The sequence below is a fragment of the Peromyscus californicus genome, unplaced genomic scaffold (assembly GCF_007827085.1).
Source record: "Peromyscus californicus insignis strain IS unplaced genomic scaffold, ASM782708v3 Scaffold_15__1_contigs__length_86483966, whole genome shotgun sequence".
Lineage (NCBI taxonomy): Eukaryota > Metazoa > Chordata > Mammalia > Rodentia > Cricetidae > Peromyscus > Peromyscus californicus.
In genome coordinates, this window is record NW_026294447.1 from 67772077 (window position 1) to 67796625 (window position 24549).

At 37.2% G+C, this 24549-nt stretch overlaps 1 protein-coding gene across 1 annotated transcript in view; it reads left to right on the forward strand.

Annotated features, from left to right (window-relative positions):
* Macc1 (MET transcriptional regulator MACC1) overlaps positions 1 to 24549 on the forward strand; it is a 213360-nt gene that overhangs the window by 183173 nt on the left and 5638 nt on the right. The window contains exons 4-7 of the mRNA XM_052739208.1: positions 1432 to 1554; positions 3705 to 5746; positions 8913 to 9101; positions 23319 to 23562. Of these exons, the coding sequence (XP_052595168.1) occupies positions 1440 to 1554; positions 3705 to 5746; positions 8913 to 9101; positions 23319 to 23531 (2559 nt within the window). The 5' untranslated portion in view covers positions 1432 to 1439 and the 3' untranslated portion in view covers positions 23532 to 23562. The remainder of the gene's footprint in view (positions 1 to 1431; positions 1555 to 3704; positions 5747 to 8912; positions 9102 to 23318; positions 23563 to 24549) is intronic.

The following is a 24549-nucleotide window of genomic DNA, read 5'->3' on the forward strand; positions in this document are numbered from 1 at the left end:
CTCCCTCTGAATTGCCTTTCCTCCCTCATTCCCTAGTAAGTCCCCTCCCCCATTTTTTTCCCATTTCCCCCTTCATATCATCAATGCTTGGAAGGCAAAGGCAAATGGACCTCTTTACACAGTGGACTTGGTTTACACAGTGAGTTACAGGCCAGCCAAGGCTACATAGGAAGACTTTGGAGAGGGGGATAGGATATTGTTGTTTTGATATTGACAATGAGTAATTCATGACTCCTACATTGCTCTTCATGGCTGCCTCAGTCAGGTAGATATCAAGATTTTATATGAGTATGAGACTCCTTCTGAGGTGGCAGTTCTGTATCCTTGGTATATTTCTGTTCCGATTTCACATTGTATTACTTAGCACACATTTATAATAAATGCTGATAGCTGGTAGGGAATGAGTATTACCTGGATTATCTTTAACATTTGTCTTTGGCATTTTGAATGACAAAAACGTGTTTTTAAACATGTTTCAAAAACAGCATACTTTGTATGTTAAATACAACAATTTTGATTTTTCAATTAAAAATAAAAGGGAAAGTTACAAACATACTCATATACATATAATATATATAATGTAATTTTTCATGGGATTGCATTGGACATGGGATGGTCTGTATGTCAAGTGTGTTGCTGATTGGTCAATAAATAAATCACTGATTGGCCAGTGGCCAGGCAGGAAGTATAGGTGGGACAAGGAGGAGAATAAAGCTGGGAAGTGGAAGGCAAAGAGAGAGACACTGCCAGCCGATAATGATAAACAGCATGTGAAGATGCCCGTAAGCCACGAGCCATGTGGCAAGGTATAGATTAGAAATGGATTAATTTAAGCTGTAAGAAAAGTTAGCAAGAAGCCTGCCACGGCCATACAGTTTGTAAGCAATATAAGTCTCTGTGTTTACTTGGTCGGGTTTGAGCAGCTGTGGGACTGGCGGGTGACAAAGATTTGTCCTGACTGTGGGCAAGGCAGGAAAACTCTAGCTACATAGAAGAATTTGGGAATTTTGAGATTAGTTTGATTTTCTAGTAATCAGAGATTATCTATTTAAGTGTCAACTTACTATTCTTTCTCTTATCTTTGAGATGTTCATTGATTGCTTTATATTGACTCACTAATGAAGGCATTTCCAGGGTAAATTCTTTGTTTGAGATTAATCTAGAATTGGCATTTTTCAAAAATGTGATAACACTCATTTCAGGATATTTACCAGAAGCAGAGACCTGTGTTCTGTGTAACAGCTCTGGCTGTCCTGGAACTTGCTTTGTAGTGCTGGGATTAAAGGCATGGGTGACCACTGCCCAGCTCTGTGTAGATATTCTTACACGAAGTTTTCTGTTTAAGTATGAATGACCATTGTTTTTAGATTGTTTCCTCAGCCAGCTTACTTATATGTGCTTACAATAAATATGCCTCTAATTGCTTTATAGGTGGCAAGATGCTAATCAGTGAAAGAGCCTGCCGCTGGCCAAGAGGAATTGCTCGAAGTAGATCTGAAGGAAATTTGGTTGACATGGAAGCCTCAACACTCTCAAAAAATCATAATATTATAGGTACAAGAATTTATAATATGGTAATATTTCTGTGGAATTAAGTCAAATCATTTCCTATACATATGAAAAAAGTATATTTTTATATATACTCTAAAAAGTGCTATAGAAGATTTACAAAACTACCAAGTACAAGTGCTATCACAAATAGAATATCATTAAAGATAAATGTTTTCTTAAGAAAGTACACTAATATGGGCTAGAGAGATGCCTCGGTGGGTAAAGTGCTTTCCACTTAAGCATGAGGACAAGGCTTTATTTTGCCTGTATACATTAAAAGCCAGGCATGGGGTGTGCATCTGTAGTCCTAGTACTAGGGGATCAGAGACAGGCAGATTTGTTGGAGCTTGCTGCCCAGCAAGTGTGGCAAGTGAGCTCCGGGTTCAATGAGGGACCCTCTCTCACAAAATAAGGTGAACTGTGATAAAGGGAGACACTTAATGTCAACTTCTGACCTCCAAATAGAGATGTAATTATATGCACATTCCCTCCCACACACATGCACCACACACACACACACACACACACACACACACACACACACACATGCACCACACACACACACACATGCACCACATACACACACATACACCACACATACACATACACCAAACACACACACATGCACCACACACACATACACCACATACACACACATACACACACATGCACCACACACACATGCATGCACCACACACACATACACCACATACACACACATGCACCACACACATACACATGCACACACACACACACACATGCACCACACACACACATGCACCACACATACACATACACCACACACATGCATCACATACACACACATGCACCACATACACATACATGCACCACACACACATGCACCACACACACACATGCACACACATACAAATAAATAAAGAATACTCACAGATTACAATAAATATCATAAAGAGGCACAAATTCATTAATAAATGAATAATATGTCCTGCAAATATTGTACACTTGAATGGAGACAAGCAGAGACTGAAGCAGCCTAATAATCTTCATGAAGCAGAATCCAATTTACCTGATATCAGAGGGGAAAAAATGAGTTTTGAGAGAGTTGGGGTAGAAGGATTGAGGATGTGTGGTAATAAGAGAAATACTATTTCTGTTTTTCAAAATCCATCTTATACTTTTTAGTAAGTAGCATAACTCACTTAAAGCAAAATAAATGCTCTATGAATATCAGGGGGAAAAAGTAACAATTTTCTGAAACTCTTGTTTCCAGAAAACTTCAGATAACTCAGTTGTGCATGATGACTTTCATTGTGCCTGAGGCAGCAGTGAATACACGGAACCTTCACGTTTGTGACTAGTAGTTTCTATGAAAGAGCCAAACAGAAGCCCCTCTGAACATAAAATAACCTTGATGCTATGGGATGTGTTGAGGAATTTTTTTTGTGCTCTTCAAGCCCTTTCCAGAGACATAATAAAGTTTCTGTTTCTAGTGGCATCCCATAAAGTCCAGTGAATTCCTGCGGGCAGTAACTTCACTGTCAATCTGGTTTTTTCAATGTGTTTTTCACACACATACAAAATGTAATATTAAATTTATTAATACAATGTTACCAGAACATGAATAATTAATGATAATTTTAACTTAGAAGATTGTTTAGAAAACTATTTTAAGTATGTATGGATATGTTTGACATTCCTTAGGTATTATTTGAAAAGAAAGACATCAAATTGATCCTTTGGACATAATGAGACCAACAGCTCAATGTTTAGAAAAATCTGCATGTTGGCTGTTTTTTCAGGAGTTTAGGTAAATGAAACATAAAATAATTAGGCATAACTTTATGTAAGTATAAGTAAATGTGTTAAATACATTATTAGTGTGTTGTTATATGTAATTATCTACTATACTCAACATTCATTCACTTTATGTTTCATGATACCTTAAGATAAAATTAATGTACCTGTACTCAAAATAACTTGGTATAAAATTCCCTTTTCCTCATTATAAACAAATTGATATGATTTACTACTGAGCTTGTAGTGGACAGCAGCCTTAAAAATCAAAACCTAAAGTATATTTTGAATTTTTAAAGTATGAATAAATCAATCATGGTTGTATCTCAGACTCCCACTTTATTTATTTTTTGCTTTGTTTTTGTTTAAATATCAAGCATGCCAGAAGCTCGACCTTCCTCACAACTGGCCAGATGCTTCTGTTCACCATGGCAATAGTGCTGCAAAAGCTACAAATCCATTCTGGAATGAGCTGTCTGCCTCGAACCCATTTCTGGATGACATCACTCAGCTAAGAAATAACCAAAAGAGAGATAATATGTCCATTTTGAAGGAAGATCCTTTTCTTTTTTCAAGACAAATAGAAACAGGGAATTCTTTTGATTCCTCTGGTGATGAACTTGACATGGATCAGTTGCTTAGGCCATCTTCCTCAAGGAAGTCAGGAAGATCTAAGAGTGTTTCAGAACTCCTGGACATCTTAGATGATACAACACATACTCATCAAAGTATACATAGCTCTGACCAGATCCTAATACAAGACTTAGAATGGCTTCAAAATGACCGAGAAGCATATAAAATGGCTTGGCTAAGTCAACGTCAGCTGGCCCGCTCTTGCCTGGATCTGAATATAGTTAATCAGAGTCCTGGGTGGGCTCAAACACAAATTGCAGAGACTATTGCAGTTTGTAAATTAAACCATCACGGAGGATCAGTGCAGTTACCCGACTCAGATATCACTGTTCATGTACCCCAAGGACACGTAGCTGTAGGAGAATTCCAGGAGGTATCTCTGAGAGCATTTCTGGATCCTCCACCAAAGCTGAACCATGATCTGTCCTGCACTGTAAGCCCTCTGTTGGAAATCAGGTTAAGCAACCTGAAGACCATGGAAGCTATTTTGCTGGAGATGAAAATTGGAGCAGAAGTGAAAATAGATCCTCTGAGCCAAGTCATGACAGAAATGGTGTGTTTACACAGCCTGGACAGAGAAGGCCCTTTCCAAGCACTAAACAACTGCTATTTCTACAAAGACACAATTCAAGCAAAGTTTCTTGATCTGAGCCCTGTAATGTACATAGTCATAGCTGTGCAAGCTAAGGCCATTCAGCCGCCAGCTGCTACTATTTGGGATTATATTCATAAAACCACCTCCATTGGAATTTATGGACCCAAATATATCCATCCAAGTTTTACTGCTGTTTTCACAGTTTGTGGACACAACTATGTGCCAGGAAAGTTTACAGTCTCTGACATTAGGAAGGGTGGAAAAAACGTATCTCCGGTAGTATTTCATCTCTGGGGGAAGCATTCATTTTTACTTGACAAGCCACAAGATTTAATTATTTCAGCTTTTTCATGTGATCCTGATTTTGAAGTAAAGGTAGAGAGAGAAAGGAAAATAATTGCACAAAGGCAATTGGAAGCAGGTGCCATAGTTCATCAACAAATGTCCTTTTCTTCAGTTGACCACAGAGATATGCACTTGTTTGTTTTCAGGGTTCATGTGGGGCCTCCCAGGGGAAAACCAGTCACACAATTTTTTGTCACTTCACCTGATCCAGCCCCAAACCTAAAAAGGCTCTCACATCTTCAGAGCTATTTCCAGAAGGAGAGAGAAGGCAAGAGAGTGCCTTTGTTATCAGTGGGGCTTGTTAAGTACCCCACTTTCCAAGATAAAAAAATGAACTTCACCAATTATGGGGTCACACTGAAGACGGTTCTGAGGCAAAGTAGGATTGACTACTTACTTGATTACTTAAAGGGGGATACAATCGCCCTTCTTGGAGAAGGCACGGTAAGAGCCATTGGGCAATCCAAAGTGAAAGAATGGTATGTAGGAGTCCTCCGAGGTAAGGTCGGACTTGTGCACTGCAAAAATGTCAAAGTGATTTCCAAAGAACAAGTGATGTCTCTGTCTGATGGCAGTTTGACAACCAAGAATCTTTTGGAGCAAATTGCCTTGCCATTTAAAAATCTGACTTATATATACTCTGTTATGTTGACCCTGGTGTCAGAAAACATTCATGACTGGAAAGTTTTAGCTAATGTCCTGGGCTACTCACATCTGGCACAGGAAGATTTTGATCAAATTCAAGCAGACAAGGAACCAGAAAGGGTTTCTTACATTGTCAAGAAGTTAAAGGAAGATTGCCACGAAGACAGAAGTACCAGAAAGTTTCTTTATGAACTGATTGTGGTGAGTATTGGTTGATCGTAATAACTCATTTAGAGGGCTTGATGATATTTATAAAAAAACATGAAAACTAGTAGTCATAAATACATTGAAGTCCCTGGGAACTTTTCCTACAAGGTCATAGCATTGGATTCATGATTTGAGAGTCAATCATGATTTTCTCAGAAAATCGGTCTGCAAGAATCATCTTTTAAGAGGGTTTAAAGGTTGTATTTTTGTTGGGCCCTTTCCTTTAAATTTAAGAGATTAACTCTTCTTTTCTCAAATATTTAGATAGCCCTTCAAATATCATAGGAGCTCCATAACATGAAAGTAAAGAAGAACAAAGAAACAAAAAGATCTGTCCTTACTAGAGGCTCACTTTTTCAATATTTGTTTCCTTTAAACACATAAGTATTATCCACTATTTCATCAGTTTAATGTTCTTCGGTATATAATAATTCATGACCCAAACAATGATTCTGCTAACACTATATTTAATATTCTAATAGAATTCTCAAGGATCAACTCTTTTTAGCATGTAAAAGCCTTGTGGAGAATTATAAGTAATTGGATTTAAAACAGAAATTCAGTGTTATAGTAACAAAATATCAAGATGACATCTCTAAAGAAGATTAAAATATGAATGTAGCTAATTACCTTTGTAGCTAATACTTCCTAAATGCTAAATGCTAAAACTACCTTCAAATAGTGTGTTGGGGAGCATAAAATTGTCATTGGTTGTTTTTTACTCTTGCTCTTTTGGGGAGCCTGCCACCCAGTTCCCAAATAAAAAACATGGAGGCTTATTATTTCTTATGAATGCCTGGCCTTACCCTAGCTTGTTTCTAGCTAGCTTTTCTTAAATTATACTGTCTACCTTTTGCCTCTGGGATTTTTCCCTTTCTTACTTCTGTGTATCTTACTTTCACTCTTACTCCATGGCTGTCTGGGTGGGTGGGTGGCTGGGTGGATGGCCCCTGACATCTCCCTCTCCTTCTTTTCTTGTTCCTTGATCTCCTCTTTCCAGAATTCTTCTCTTATTTATTCTTTCTGCCTGCCAGCCCCACCTATCCTTTATCCTGCCTTGCTATTGGCTATTCAGCTCTTTATTAGACCAATCAGGTGTTTTCCACAGGCAAAGTAACACAGCTTTACAAAGTTAAATACAGCATAAAAGAATGCAACACATCTTTGCATCATTAAATGTTCCATAGCATAAACAAATGTAACACATCTTAAAATAATATTCTATAACATAAAATGTTTTTGTAAGTACATGTTAGTAAGTGTACTGAATAGCATAAGTACGAAATCAGTGCCTGTAAGAATGGAAATGATGATTGAGGCAGTGAGCAGAGACATGTTAAGAAGTAAGTTTTAATAAAGCTGGAAATGGCAAAGAAAAAATGGTGAATGAATTCAATCTGTGACATTAATAATAATTTGCATGTTTAAGAAATGATTATACAATGGCACCACGAGCAGTAAAACTTGAGAGCTGTCTAGTTGGCAAGTGGACAGTTTTATTATGAGATGCTGTGTTCCCATTGACTGTAGGCCCAGATGACTGAATACTAGAAGCTGAACTGCTCAGTATAAGCTACACATTCCTTTTGTAATAGCTTCTTTTTGTAACTCAGATGTTGTTCATCACAGACTCAAAAAACTACAAACAAAAAGTTACTTTCTTTTCTTGGTAGCTGAAAATAAGTTAGGTCTGATCATACCTGTAGTTTGGGGAGGGCATAATAAATCATAGACTATCTTGATTAGACAATGCTGATAGAGACCCAATTCAAGAGAGTAGACTTAATGGACCAAACAACTAATACTAAGCCTTAGTGGTGCCATCAGGACATCCTTCTAAAAGAGACTTGGCCATCTGTTAGCAAACTATTGACCCTTCTGTGATATAGAGTTATATCTTCAAACATCCTTTGCATTAAGTGTAAATTTTTCTTGCTCTGTGTCTTGATGGGTCAAGTTGAGAAGTAAAGAGTGAATGCTTTTGTCTACTTAATATGTGACATTTCTGAAAGCCCTGCAGTATGTGCTTTTACCTTAGTTCTAGAAGATTAGGCAGAATGGTATTGTCTCCATATCCAATATACAAAGCATTGCAATGGTATATCAAATACTTCTTATGAAATTGTACTTTGCCATTGTAAAGCCATGCCACAAAAACTCAAGTGTGCTTTGCAGGACTTCTGACTTGGGATTGCTTCTCACTGGGGCCGCCACTGTCAGAATAAAAAGAGGGGTCAATAAAACTAGTGTCTAGAGTCCATGAACTGTCCTTTTAATTGTCGATCTCATGAGGATAGACATGGTAGATTTTAATTAGTGCCTTTTTCAATTAATTTAACTTTATTTACTCTTTCATATGGGTAAATAAAACTCCTAGGTACTCTTACATAATAAAGGACTGCCAAGCATGTTTACAGACTTATTTGCATAGTTATATGTATCTATTCATATATTTTTAAAATATACTCAAAGCATAAAAGAAACTCTTATACTTGCCAGAAACAAATAGTCAAAAAGAAAGCTCAAGTGTGCAATAAATGAAGAAAGGGAGTCTGGTAGCATTCCACTTTCACATCGTAGGAGAGCATTTGCTTTATTACCTTGTGGTTTACGTTACCAGCATCAGGTTAGTGATAAGGAAGGCAGATGATTTAAATTCAGAAACATCTGTAGCTTTGTTCAAAATTAAAGGAGCAGCATGTGTTTATTCAATATACATGATTCTAGGAAAAATTTAAATCACATTTTGTTGAAATAGATCTGTGTTAATCCTCTGTTAAGGTAAGGAATAAGTTTTGAGGGGAGTGAGTAATTACCTCTAGATTCAGAGATTATCAACTGCTGGAGTCTGATAAAACAGTTGATACTGTTCCATTAGTAGTTAAAGACATTAAGACATATATTAATAAAGTGGTTTACCCATGATCCCATAGTTAGCTACTGAGGCTATACTAATGCTCCCCTAATTCTAGTATATGTGATCACTGTGATTACTTGTTCAATTTTCTTAAATATAAATCACTGTTCTGAGTTTAAAAACCTCAACTATATGTGTGGTGGCTAAAGGGATTCCAATTTTTAGAAAACATAATGAAAATTGTAGTTTAAAGGAAAAAGTCAATGAGTTGTATTTGAGTATGATGTATACTTGCTGCCACAGGCTCTGCTAAAGATGGATTGCCAAGCGTTAGTGGCACGTCTTATCCAAGAGGCTGTTATACTGACCTCAGCTGTTAAGCTTGGAAGAAGCTGGAGGGAACTTGCTGAGAAGTCGGCAGGACTCACTAAGCATCAGATGCAGGCGTATGAAATTCCCTACCGAGGAAAATCTGGAGATGTTTCAGCCGAGGTGAGACTTTCATATGTTCCATTCAGCAGTGACAAACTGTACCCAAGTAGAGAAAATATAATTTAGTCTTCTCCATATTCATGAATTAGTTAGAGGAACACTCGGGGAGATCTACTAAAAGTTACTATCTGGGTAATCCTGTTGGAAATATTTGAAGTATATGTACTGTACTTGTAAAAAACACATTTATATTTCTCTTATTAGATTTCATATTAAAACATGGCTTTTGATCAAATTAATTCATTAAATTGGGACAGTGATGATGCAAGGCTACAAGAATTTAAGGCATAGAGCAGGTATATTTTGGAGTCAAGCAATAGTATCAATCAAGTCAACTCACAGAAGATATACTTAATCATATGTGACAAGTGATAAGTGCTTGTTAATGACTACTAGGAGGGTGAATGATGTTGGGCCACTGGAAATGACTGACAGAGATATCAAAGAGCCATTTCATCTCTTTTGAAATTTTGTGTACAGTAAGAACTACAAATATCATACACAGAATGAAAGCATTTAATACAAAGATATTTGTCACAAAATCTGATTGTGTAAGCAGTATTGTTACATGGATTCTACTATGCATGTAGCATATACATATTTCTTCAAGCTGTCATGAAAGAAATGTGATCCAATTTTTCTCAAATTAAATAAAAATATTTTCCAACGATGAGTATATGTTAGGTGCCCTGCATCTTTAAGCAAGTTAAAACTTTTTCAAGGTATTTAAGTTAAGGCCAATATCCTCTATTTTGAGATGTATAAGCACAATCTACAAGTTCTGTGTCATTTTGGGTCATAGAGATGGATATATATATATTTATTTTTTCAAGACAGGGTTTCTCTGTGTAACAGCCCTAGCTGTCCTGGAACTCCTAGAGATTCGACTGCCTTGCCTCTCAAGTGCTGGGATTGAAGGCCTTTGCCACAACACCTGGCTGTGAGATGAGTTGCTACATGGTCTTATTAATAAAAAACCTGGAGCCAGATATTAGGGTAAAAACTGAGAGATCAGGGAAGCAAAAAGAAGCCAGCTATATTCTTACCACTAGAAATCCTCAGCCAAGAGAGAGTTACTTCCTGTATATCTACACCTATATGCCTTTCTGTCCCTGCCCTCTTCATCTCTCTGCCCATCTACATCACTTCCTGTCTGTCTGTACAGACATCCAGACCTCCATGGTTAGTGCTGGGATTAAAGGCATGTGCCACCATGCCTGGGTCTGTTCCTAGTGTGGCCTTGAATTCACAGAGATCTGAATGAATCTCTGCCTCCCGAATGCTAGCATTAAAGGCGTGTGCTACCATTGCCTGACTTCTATGTTTAATATATTGGCTGGCTTTTTCCTTGGATCTTCAGATTAGCTTTATTGGGGTACACAAATAAAATATCACCACACCTGGCCATAGAGATGGATATTTACTTTTGAGATTCCTCTTCTTACCATAAGCAACAATTAATTCTGTTGGGTGACCAGGTTACAAGAGTTCAGTCAGTCAAGTAATTTGACTCCTTCCAGCTGCAGCAGGTGTCAGCTGGACAGCTGCTGAATTCCTGAAACCCAGCTCACAAGTGAGGACTTCTAAACAAAATCTACCCAGGGACAGCTATGAACTGGACACATATGTCCCACTTGTTGGCTACACTTATCTCCATAAACCTAGAAGGGAATTGAAGCCTATCAGTGAGCAGACTCTTAGCATGAACATAACACACGAGATGGACACAAGTTTTCTCTGAGTGAGTTAAAAAATCAGCAACCTTGAGGAAGAAAAGAGTATGTGAGAATTGTGCTGTTGTGGTCCTGACATTTCAGTTAACTAATTAAAAAGCTGTCTAATTGAAAGCTCCTCTTCTTTTGTCTATGATAGGGCCTTGCTTTTAAGGGTTTTGTTTAGACTTACTGGAGAGCTGCTTGTCCTGCCAGCCTTCCTAAGCATCTGGATTCTCTCTAATTGTGTTTATTGTTTGTCTCCTCTTAAATCTTGATGCAGGCTAACACACAGCCTATTTTTCCATTATTTACTTTCACACAGCCCAAATCCTAAGTGACTAAGTCTGTGTCTGAGGCTGATAAAATCTCAGAAGCATAAAGGAAAGCCCCTAAATGTTTTCTGAAGCCAACAGTTCAAGTCATTGCAACGAATACTAACAGCCAGTACCTGACCTATGTTATCACTTAGAAAAACTCAAAGGCATTTTAGCCTGAAGCCATTCCAAATGTCCTATAACAAATTTTACCTGTTTGACCACTTAAAGGGACAATGTATGCTAATTTCCGCAATCTAAAGTGTTATTGTAGAGTTTTTTTTTCTCCTTGAGAAAGATGGATCTTAAACATGATGGATTTGACAAGACTGGTAGTTGAATGGCTCTAAGTGAGGGTGCAGTGGTCAGGAACTGGCTTTGGGGTGAGGAAACACCAACTTAGTGTTCTTTTGCTGTGCTGTCTTTGTTTCTGTCATGTCATTTACTCTGACATATGATCTATGGGCCTGTGCCCCTGGTACATTTTTTTCTTCTGAGACACAAAAAACCTGGGAATCTCTGCAGGTTCCCTCAGGACCCAGCTTGACAACTATGGCATTATGTTGCTTCCAAAATATGCCTGATCATCTTCATCAAGCCTCAGGATGGTTGAAGAATGGGGATACTGAATGCAAAGGAAAGGTCTTTGGAGAGTTTGGAGAACGTCACTTTTTAAAATAAGCACCTCCTCAATTTATATTTTGTTACTACAACTACTTACTACATTAAAGCAAAACTATAATGTTTAGAACCAATCATATGCATATAAGCAAAACACATTTTAAAAATCATTTTTGTAAGTTTTTAAAAGATTTGTTTATTTTTATTTTATATATATGGATGTTTTGCCTTTATAAATGTCTATGTACCACATGCATGTTTGGTGCCTGTGGAGGCCAGATTTGGTATCAGATTCCCTGGAACTCGAGTTACAAACAGTTATCAACTTCCATTTTGGTGCTGGGAATTGAAACTGGGTTCTCTGTAAGAGAAGTCAATGATCTTAACTGCTGAGCTGTCTCTCCAGCCCATGAAAACACATTTTAAGGAAAATGTTTCTTTCAGAAAATATGTTTATACTGTGAAGCCAATACCGACTCCATCTTAGGGAAGGGCCACCATCTTAAACCACCCGCTGTGCTCAGTTCCAGGAAGGACCTCCGGAATGTGCCATGACAACTTGAACAGATACAGGGCAGTATGTATGCTCCTGCAGACATTCTGTCTGCAGTTTATGGCCCTTGAAGATATCTAGATAATCCTGCTGAGCAGCCCAGATAATTCTGCCCAGCAAGTTGTGGTTCCCCACCAAAAAGTCCAACCCCAATAGTTTAAAAAAAATCACCTTTCCCCATATCCCTTCTACCCAGTCCCAAGTTGCCAAAGTATGTAATTCCTGGCTTGTGGTTTTTCCCTATAAAAACTCTCTACCCCTGGGCCCACTGCCATTGCTGCATTTCCTTCCATCTGCCGTGCCGTGGCCCAGGTTCGAAACCCGACAATAAAAGGACCTTTATGTGCTTGCATCAGAAACTGAAGACACAATGAAGCTGAGACTTTTTAATCACCATGTGTTTTTCATCTTTGACACTATTCAAATGTAGAGCAGTACAGTCAGCCCGCTGTATTGTAATTCTCTTTGCAGTTACCCCTTAGTGCAAGTCTAATTCTCTTTTGTATCCTCTAGAAGCAGTCTTTGTTTTCCCTTCTTTTCTGACTTACATCTGGAATGCTCAAAGCATTTTATCCTACATGTAGATTAAAAATGAGAATGTAGAACTGTTGTGATTTCTTGTTAGATGAAGTACTTATTATGCAAACATAAGGACCCCGGTTGGGTTTCCAGAGCCTATTTTTAAAAGTCAAGCATGCAGGTGGAGATAGGAAGACCTAGTTGGTATGTTCAGCCAATGAGAGACACTTTCTCAAAAAGCCAGATTACAGGATTGGAGATATGGCTCAATGTGTTCAGAGTGCTTGCTGTACAACTGTGAGACTCTGAGCTCAGAAATCAGCACTCACATAAAAAGCTGAATATGGCCAGGTAGCTTAGTCTGCCTGTAAACTCAGAACTGTGAGATGCAAAGAAAGAAGAATCACTGGGGCTTGCTACCTGGCAATCAAGCTTCAAGTTGGGTGAGATATTTTGTCTTAAGGGAATAAGTAAAAAAGTGTGCATGAGCTTATACCCTCTCCCTCCATGTGACTGTAAGCCAAACACACACACACACACACACACACACACACACACACACAGGAGAGAGAGAGACATACACACAGACACACACACACACACATACACAGAGATACAGAAAGACACAGACACAGACACATACTCACACACACACACACACACACACACACACACACAAAACAACAACAGCAAAACAGGTGGATAGCCAGGTTTGTTTTCTGGCCTTCAAATATACATTGATTCTATGTACATACACAAACACAACACTGGGTGGGAGAGTTGGTGATTTTCAAATAGCTAATTCTATCAGTTTTTTTTATAAGTGAATGAAAGGTTTTATATAGAATCCATCCCTGTTTGGTATCATTCCCAATTGTCTTTTCTTTCAGTGTTTTATTCATCTACATACTTAATAGGCTTTCTGAGCCTATCAGTTCTTACTTAGCATTGGCTCACAAACTTCAAAGCACACAAAAGTAAAATAAGACTTTTTTCTTTTAAAATCTAATATTTACATTAGTTCAAAATTAGGATACACTTAATTTTTAAATAAAAATATTTTGAAGACGCTCCACTACTGAGCTACATCTTCCATCCAGAAGCACATGATGACATAAAAATGAAAATAGCTGTGTGTCAGTCATTATGAGAATCTTCTTCACACATCTCATTAATTTCAACAAACAGAAAGCAAGGCATTAGAATCATCCTCTTTCTTACACACAGGTACCCTGAGTATTAACACATTTATATAATAACCAGAGTGCAATGGTGAGTTACGGAACTAGGGTTTGGAATCCTGTTTGTCTTATTCATGTTCCTAACCACTAATCTAGACAGAAGATGAACCTTTACAGAATTGACTGAGTAAGCAAAGATCAAAATGATCAGGAGAACTCAGGGGATGCCTCCTAAAACCAAAGAACCAGTAGTATTTCAGTTACTGCGAGGCTCTGGAGTGGATTCTCATTAGCAGTGAGGTCTAGAGAGCACTGATGAGTAATCATGTGTGGAGGAGAGAGATGTGGTGTTTCACTTGCTGGAGTCTAGAGGCAAAGCTCTTCAAGTAAAGCTCCCTTGCCTGGATTCCTGTTCTATTACTCCATTCATTAGCCCCCATGACTTTGGACAAGTTACTTGGCTTGTCTAAGAATTTTTTAACTGAGTCATATAGCACTATCTTTTTAGGTGTTTAGATGGTCAGATAAAATAGTATATATTAAAACTATTTGTGATATTTGATGATAATTGTCACCATGAAATACATAGTATCTATTATTTTGTTGAAGAAGAAGAGTTGCATTTGAAAAATCTATGACCTTGAGTGATTTTCTGGAAAATGGAATAAAATGGAACCATTTTTAGTGATAGGACTGAGAAAGAATGTAGGTAAAGAAATATATCAGCAGTGATTTCAAGGTTTCTGTGCTGAGAAACTAGCAAGGTATTAACACATGGGGGTAAAATGAGAAAAAGTCTTGGGAGATCAGCTTTTCCTTATGGGCTTAACATTTAATTTTCCTTGGAAAATATTTCTGACAAAAGGTACAAGGGATGGCCTGGATTATTTAGAATGATCCTGTTCACAGGACAACTCCAAGCCTTTGTTATATGGGTGCTCTGTTGTCTCCTTATTTATCTGAGCCTTGATCTGTTGAAGCCTTGCTGTGTAAATCTTTGTTGTTTTGCAGTGAAATATATATTTATTCTTTCATAAAGGGAAAAGTATTCTATGAAAACTCACCTACCAGTGACAGAAAGAATAGAATATCCTCTCAGACCTTTAGTGTTGGAACTAGAGATAGCACAGTCATATTGTTTTGCCATTTTTCTTTCTTTTTTTTTTTTTTTTGGAACAAGATCACATAGAGGTTGGTCATGAACTCACAATGCAGCTTAGAATGACCTTGAACTTATGCTCTCCCAGCTTCCATCTGCAGGCATGGGCCCCCATACATGTTTATGTGATGGTGGAGTCTGAACTCAGCTTCATGGTTGATAGTCAAGCATTCTATCAATTAAGCTACATTCCCAAAGGCCTAATTTCAAGTTTTCTTTATCAAGTCTGTTATTAGAGGGAAAGGGGTCTATGATTTTAGAAAACCAGCTAAGCATAAGACCCAACAGCAGTGTTTATAAAAACCACTTGGTAATAAAATAAATTTGTGGTAATCCTTTAGTGAAATGATGCTGGATTTATAACTCAGGGACCTGGATTCTTGTCTGCATATGTGACTGTGATTTTGTAATTAAGCTTCAAACTCAACAATAATTACCTGTGACCAAGCACCTAATGTGTGTGAGAAAATTTTACATCTGTTGTTTCATGTGCTTAGTGGTGCTTTTATGACATCTTGTACACTTCAGTTTATTTGACAGCAGGAAAAGATAAAAGCTCAAAGAAAAATTTATAGCTTATCAAAGATCCTGGACTACTCTGTCAAGAGGCTGACTTCCAACCAAGAGTATGCACCTTTAAGTCCTTGCCATTATAGTTCCTAAAATTTGCTTTAATATATATATGCAGTAGACAATGGATTAGAGAAGCTTAATTTTTCCAAACTATAACATTTAGGTATCTCTTATTTGTGTGAAGGATGAGAATAGTTATTAGGGAAAAGGCAATAAGGGGTCTTCCTAACTAGGAATTGGTGAGAATGGCTTACCCAGCAGGTCTCCATCTCACCTTGGACTAATTTGAGATGACTTGCAAGAAATGGGTCCACCATAATTGTCTGGTTCATGATAATGCAGAATTCCTAAGTGATTATTCTTACTGCAAACATAGCTGGCTACATTGAAACAAAGATTTCTTTCTTTCCAAGAGAATCTTACATCAGATTTTAACCAAACACTATTTCTATTGAGGAAGTAAGATGCCTGAGGAGTTAGCTTTTTTTTCTCTTCTGAAGATAACAGCCACCTGCTTTAAAAATTATTTACATATTTACTAATCAGAGATGGTGTAAGGCCTACCTGGATATTCTAAATGTGAACACAGAACACAGATAATAACCATTAGGAAGGCAAATGTGCCTCAATACTTCTGTAGCTAATGGTACTTAAAATGAAATACTGCTCCTATAATTTTATGAGATACAAGTAGGTGGATTACTAATCCTCTAATGTGGTAAAATGCAATTATCCAAAGGTAATTAAAATCAATTACATTCTTTATGTTATTCCTATTTTATGAGTTAAAAAAGGCAGACTGGGATTCACAGTTCTGAATTGCTCCTGATCTTGCTGCATTTTGTCATCTAGTGCAATATCTAATGAGTTGTATTGGCTTCCTGGAATAAGTACACTAAAAATGTAAAACATGATTGTTCTTGTCTCTATTTCTGTTTCATTTCATTTGCATTCCCATATTTCACCATCATTGTTCCCTTACTTTTACTGTGTCTGCTAATACTGAGAAGATAAATCAAAAGTAAGACGTATTTTTTCCATAGCTACACTGGAAGTTTGGAAAATCACTTAACTTAATAGACTAAATGCTTTGCTACTTCTCTGTGTATAAAGAAAGGGGAGCACACAGATGAAAAATTAAGAGTGCTATGCCTCCATTAGCCTCATGTTTTCTATTCTAGGATTAGCCTATACTGCCAAGAAGTTAACATTAAGTAATATAAAGGCATGGGATATGGCTTAGTGGCTAAATTCTTTGACCATAAGCCTGAGAACCAGAGTTCTTAGCTGAACCCCAGTTTCCATGTAAATGCCAGGTGGGTATGGCAGCTGCCTACAACCTTAGCAGTTACAAAGTAGAAAAGGGGAATCCCTGAAGCAAGCTGATTAGCTATACTAGGTTAATGGGTGAGAAAACTCTGCCTTGATATACAAAGTTGGAGCCATTGATTTCATCTGACTTCCATACACAAGTGCACATGTACATGCAAATCCCCCCACATATGGACACATATACACAAAAGCACACCACATATACATATACACGGAAAAGGAAATCTGAGAGCAGAGGAGTAAGGATGGAGCTGTGCATCAGATGTTTGTGACAAAGATGAAAGGGCTGAGGGAATTTGCACTGTGGTTAAGACTAACTCAACAAACCGAAGTCTCAGCACGCTTCCTTTTGATATCCACAGCACAAGAACAGTGTCTGCATGTCTTACCTTAGTCATAACATTAAACAAAACTGGGAAAACCATTGTTAAAACTTGGATTAGGTAAATGGTAAGAGAAATGTGGAGGAGGTCTTGTTAATCTACCACTCATCTTTGGTATTTAACTTGTGTTGATATGAAAAGAAAATTATTGATTCAACATGTTTTCCTTCCACCATTTCCAGGGATGAAGACATTATTTTCTTTGTAATTTCTTATAAAATGTGAATCTTTTGTGAACTTCTTGGGTCTGTATTATATTTTAATACAGAATTTTACCCAATTGATACATGTCAGTTATATTCTTTATTTTTGTCTTTGATATATTTTCATTTTTTTGGAGGCAAGTATAAGTAAAATATAAATTTGAAAAATTAAATATGGACATATATAAGAACTTGAATCCAAGTATCATCCATCTTCTCCATAAAGGACAAAAACTGATTGGACCATTTATTGCACTGAGGAAATCTGGCTTTGTGTAGAGAAGCTTAAAATAGAAAAGTTATGTTTAGCACACCTGGTATTTGTTTACTGAAGAATAATATATTTCTTAAATTTTAGTGTTCTCTCACTGTATGCAGTTTATAGCTGTTGACAGAACTGTGTGCTTTCTCAACTTCATTATTGTTTGTCCCTTTAATTATGGTAGTGGCTTAAGTGGGGAATGTCTCTGATAGGCTCATGCATTTGTTCACTTTGGTCCTCAGTTTGTTGGTGCTGGTGAGAGGAGGTGGTTAGGAAACGTTTAGGGCATGGAACCTTGCTGGAGGAAGTTTGTCACTGGGGGCAGTCTTTGAGAAAATATGTCTTGTCTCACTTCAAGCTTGCTTCCTCTGCTTCCCATGTGAGGTTGAGCTGTGATCTCTCAGCTTACTGTTCCATTTACCTCCTATCAGACCTCCCCAGTTATTATGGACATCTACCCCTCTGGATCCTTAGCTAAAATAGACTCTTTCTTCTATAGATTGGTTTTGGCCATACATTTTTATCACACCAACAGAAAAGCAACCAATACTAAACTACTTTTCAAAATGGTTCAAACATCCTTTTGTTTTAATGTTTCTGGCCAATGAAAGTTAGCCTTTCTTCTTGGATGTTTTAGATGGAATATCTATTCAGTCCTCAATAATCTTAAAGTATTTATCTGGAAAAGTTAGGATTTAAACAAATTGATTTCCTTTATAGAATGTACACATTTCTATTTTTCCTTCTTTAAAAAATTCACCCATTTCCTGATGATTATTCCCCCGGTTATATTTCTCTCTTTCCAGTGCTCAAATTCTGTATGTGATCCATTTTGGGGCGGGTTTTGATTCTTTGCACTTGTTCACAGCTTGTCCCTCTTTATGCACTTTACACTGACATCTTTAGGGTTACCACAGGTGGGCAGAATGTCCATATCCTTGCTTGCCTATGTTACATGTTTCATTGTGTCACTTTGTGTTATAGGATGTGAGGGAGGTAACAGAAAAAGATACCCGCTGTGTCATGGTGGTGAAAATTTAATGACTGGCTTTGCAAGAGGGGAAACGCCTCAATCATTGCTTTTGCTAATTTCCATCATATAAATACTCCCAACCTAGATGATTTTAATCCATTAATTTAATACTAAACATACACACATATGTGTGTGTGTGTATATATATATATATAAAACTAGCTATGTGGGGCTGTGGAACTGACTCCAGGCAAGCCACTAGATATCCTTTTGAGTCAGCTGGGTCCCACTGTTTTTGGCATCATGAATACCGTTCTATACTCTGACTCTACTCTCTCTCCATCCTTTGCTTCTGGATCTTACTTGTATCTACTATAGTACACTTAACAGAAGTTTAAATTTCCACCCCCATTTTCTCTTCTTTGACATTTTCTTCTATTCACATGTTTTTCTTCATCACTGTGACATGAATGATATTCAATTCTTGACTGCTTTCAAGTCATTTGTCCATTCTAAGTTCTTTTCAGATAGCCCTTGTCCATTATCTCACATTCCATAGAGCTAAAAAAAGCTTCTTTATCTTGCCTCTATTAAAAGTTTGCATATTTTCCACTGTATACTACTAAAAAGTATTACACGCAAACTATAATATGGGTACTTCTTGGGGTACCTTATTGAAGAGACAAGACTTGGAAATTATTATACATACTTTATAGCTTAAAAATCCAAAGCTCAAACTGAACTATCAAATAAGCAATGGAACCTAGATGTGAACATAGGACCCTGGCAGTAAAACCTACTTTCCTTCTTTACAGCATATCACTCCCCATCCAATGGCAAGATCATGTCTTATAGCAGGAGAGGTGGCTCATCAGTTAAGAGTATTGGCTGTTCTTGAAGAGTACTGGGCTTGGCTCCCAGCACTCACATAGTGGCTCACAACCACTTATAACTCCAGTTCCAAGGAATCCAAAACCCTCTTCTGTCCTCTGAGGGTGCCAGTCACACACATGGTCCACATATATACGTACACATAGAACAAAATAAAACCTTAAAAAATAGAGAAGGTCCTGTGTTTCTCACATTGATTGATGCAAGTCAGTTGAGAGGTATAATTTTTGTAATTATTAATTATCAAGTCTTGTCTGTTTATCCATTGTACTAATGTTTGTTCAACTGTCTGCCTTGTTCCTATATCTAAGCACCATGCTTATTCCTCATTTTGTGCCTTGCTGGAACAAATTTTTTTGCAGGGATATGTATCCAGTAAATCTTGACTTAGCAAGTAAAATAATTAGTGGACAAACATGTATTTACCATATTTATGCTGTATGTGATGGTATTTTTCTACCATCTGGGTTGAAATCCACTAGTGATTTTGTATATAGCAAATCAGATTTTATACTGAAGAAATATGCAGGCTTAATTTGCTATATTGAAGAAAAACCTGGATGGAAAATCTCATTCATATTTTAGTTCAAATCAGGGAAGTAATCTATGCCCTTGTATTTCCAGCCTAACACTCTCATACCCATTTCTGTCTGGATATGATTTAGACTTCAGGGACCATCAAATGAATTTAAGGCAATAACCTCCCTTACATTTCTGATTAATTTAGGTACTCCTGGGAGCTTTCTTTGTACTTTCAGAAGACTTACATAGAGATCAGACCTCAACAGTCAATCCATGTTTCTCTGAATTGCCAGTGCTGGTTGCACTATTCTGTGTTCTGTACGAACTGTCTATGTGAAGGGGTTATGTAGTACTCTGTACAAGTGCATGGAGAGATGTAGGCTCTAATTTATGCATCACCTGAGTATATTTCCAGTCTCTTAACAGCACAGAGAAGTCTATTCATGTCTGAACACACCTTGGGGCTTTTCTGTATACGCTAATTTACCTTGCCCAGCAAGGCATGCCATGCAGAGCTTGTCTGCCTGGGAAAGTCAGTGGGGTGGTTTAAACTGCCCATGAGTATAAAAGCACTTGTATGTGCAGCACAGTAAAGAACTCTGAAATTACCCATTTGAAATCCCCAACAGATACCTACGTTCTATTTCATTTTATGCTAATCTTCTGCTCTATCATCTTTTACTCACTGCTGTCAGTTACTGCCTATTGTAAATATTTCCAAATACATTTCTTTTCCCAACTCAGTCACAAAGTGACTTAGAACAGTCTGAGGGACTGTTAAATATACATAACAATTATATAAACAATACATGACAAATAGAAAAGTATTATCCCAACTAGTTGAGTATTAGTGATTGAATGGATTCAATATAGAATATAAGTTCAGAGCATGAAGCATCCACAGTGACTAATCTACCTTTTCAGTGCATCTCTGCATCTAAGCACTGACAGTGGAGATAGAGCCCTAACAAGATTCTATTAATGTGGCTCAATTTGTCTGCCTTGCTGAATGACTACTTAATACCGGTTGTGTGGGTAGTTTGTGTTCAACGGAAACCTTCAGAAAATAGGACACCCCCCGGCATTATTTCAGTAGCAGAAGATACAATTTCCCAAAAAACGGGATAGGTGATGGTAAAGCTTATATCCAAAACTCTAAGGTAGAGGTTCTCAACCTTCCTAATTCTGTGACCCTTTAATACAGTTTCTCATGTTGTGGTGACGCCCAATCATTAAATTATTTTTGTTGCTGCTTCATAAGTGTAATTTTGCTACTGTTATGAATTGTAATGTAAATATCTGTACTTTTCAATGGTCTTTAGGGGGTTGTGATCCACAGGTTAAGAACTGCTGCACTAAGGTGACTTCTGCTTCTGTGTCATATACCTTACCATGACATAACTTTGACAATTACACTTCATTCTCTATTTTACAAAATTAGCCTTTGCAAGAGAAGAGAGGGGATAGGTGTTCATGTCTCCTCAGAAATGCCAAATTGCATTGTTACTTGAACAAATAACATCACATTACCCTTTGAGCTTTTTCATGTGGACTGAAGCAAAGCATAATGGTATCACTTAGAGATTTAATTCTTCCCACTTCAATTATAGACTATACGGGTGATAGTGGATGTAAGTGGAAAAATTATATCCAATTACATGGAATGTTGATGTTAATGGAGGCACCATTTTTAGAAAGCAATTCTGTGTAATAGTAAGCTCAAAGTCTGTGATTTTAACATTTTATAAGTGATAGAATTACAAATAAGTTAATTTGGTAAGCCCAAATAAATAATGAGTACTAAAGTTTATGTTCTAAATATTCAAAGCGTGTGTGTATGTCTTGTTATTTTCTAGATTAAATTCTTGTTAACCTGTGTATATATCTGTGTTCTTCCATTTGTCTTATTTGGTTTGCCTTTGTCTTCATTCCCTCTGAGCCTGTTGCCTTGGTAACCATCACGTACTTGCTTATATGTGAAGCTCTCCTTTGACGTACATTTATTTCTATGGAAACAGTGATGTCATTGGTGTGGGCAGGTGCTCAGGGGAAGCAAAGTAAAAAAACATAGAATACTGATCTTTCTTTGGATCATAAAATGTACAATGAAAGTAAGTTTTTGAGTTAAAGAACTATTATTTTTGTTTTTATTTTGATTTGATCATCAAGCTACAGTTTTCCTTATGGATAGATTTGCTGGAATAGAATGAATTAAAAATGCAAAACATATTGGATAGCATATTATTGTAATATGTAGCATCACAGAACTCAACACAAATACATATATGTAAAAAACTTTAATCTTAAAAGTCAGAGAATTAGCCGGGCGGTGGTGGCGCATGCCTTTAATCCCAGCACTTGGGAGGCAGAGCCAGGCGGATCTCTGTGAGTTCGAGGCCAGCCTGGGCTACCAAGTGAGTCCCAGGAAAGGCGCAAAGCTACACAGAGAAACCCTGTCTCGAAAAACCAAAAAAAAAAAAAAAAAGTCAGAGAATTAAAAGTTTATCTCAATACTGTTATTATAAAACAATATGGTGCTGACAAGATGTCTCAGTTGATAAAGGGGCTTGCCATGAAATTTGACAACTGAGTTTCACCCCTGGAACCCACATGGTAGGAGAAAATTCACTCCATCAAGTTATCCTCTTACTTCCACATACATCTATGGCATACATTCACCCCCCAACACACACACAATAAATAAATACACAAATAATAAAATGTAAAATTCAAATTATGCAAGGAATTTTATATTAACATCAAGGCAATGTACACTAAACAGTGGATCAAGAAAAAAAGTCCATACTTTTTAACCATTATATTTTGCAAAAAACACTCTAATATTAGAAACACAGGGATATAAGAAATGATAGTGATTATTTTTCTAAATCAGAAAGTTCACATAATAGGCATTCCATTTTATTTTGTCTTTAACATTTAAAAAATCTCTCTGTTTCTGTCTCTCTCTGTCTGTTACTTGTCTGTTATTCACTTCATTCTATTTTTTCTTTTATAGACAATATGGAAACCTGCTTATGATTTTCTGTATGCTTGGAGCACTCACTATGGAAATAGCTATAGAGATGTGTTACAAGACCTTCAATCAGCTTTGGACAGAATGAAAAACCCTGTCACCAAACGGTGGAGAGACTTAACTGGAACTTTAATATTAGTAAATTCTTTAGAGGTTTTAAGAGTAACTGCTTTCACTACTTCTCAAGAAATATAGAATGAAGCAAGTTTGCGGAGCAAGGAAAATGGTAAGGGAGAAAGAGTGTGTGTGTGTGTGTGTGTGTGTGTGTGAGAGAGAGAGAGAGAGAGAGAGAGAGAGAGAGAGAGAGAGAGAGAGAGAGAGAGAGAGAGAGAGAGAGAGAGAAGGAGGGATAGAGAGAGGGAGGGAGGGAGGGGAGATGAACTCATAAAAATGTCTTGCTTTCTTTGTGTTTGGAAAACCATGTTTTACCTTGAGAAACAAAGCCTGGAACTCTTAGCAAGAATGGATTTTATAATCAAACCTTTTTTTGTATGTGGTGCAAAGGTAAACAGTAAAATACTCTGTTGTTGAGATGGAAAGAAAAGCCCTTCTCTCTTCTTCAATGTTTATTCTGTTTTCTAAAGTTAAAACATGAGTGTTCAAATAATAACATAAAGATGATACCTCAATAAACTGGAGGATTTAACATGGGCAGCTATCATGAGGCAGAGAAATAGGAGTGAAGACACTTGACCCTTCAAAGGCTGCATGCCTTCTGTACAGCGATCTGTATTCTTCAATGGAGTCAGTCAGCATTGCTCCCATGTTCTATGTGCAGAAATCAAGTGTGGAAGAGCATCCACAGTCAGTGTAAAGTAGGTTTTCTACCTTAAAAGACTGATTCAATTTTTTGAAAAATCATGCCACATAGCAGAATAGCAAGAAGGAAAAAAAATAGGAATGCATACTGAGAAATGAAGCTTGTTCCTCTTTTTCAACATTTCTTGAATAATTACTGGAAAATATGACACCTTCAGAAAAACTGTTTTCAGACATAGACTAGGAGTTTTCATCAGCTTCCTTCAGCATCTTGGAACTATATGTTATCCTACCTAATTTGAAGTTTTCTCCCATGATCAGAATGAAAAATAATTCTTTAGCCATCACTATTTAATACTGAGTTATTACAAATAATTACTATCACCAAAACACTTTCAGTCCTAAAATACTGACATTTGTGTGTATGCTCACATGAAGACATGCACTGTGTGTG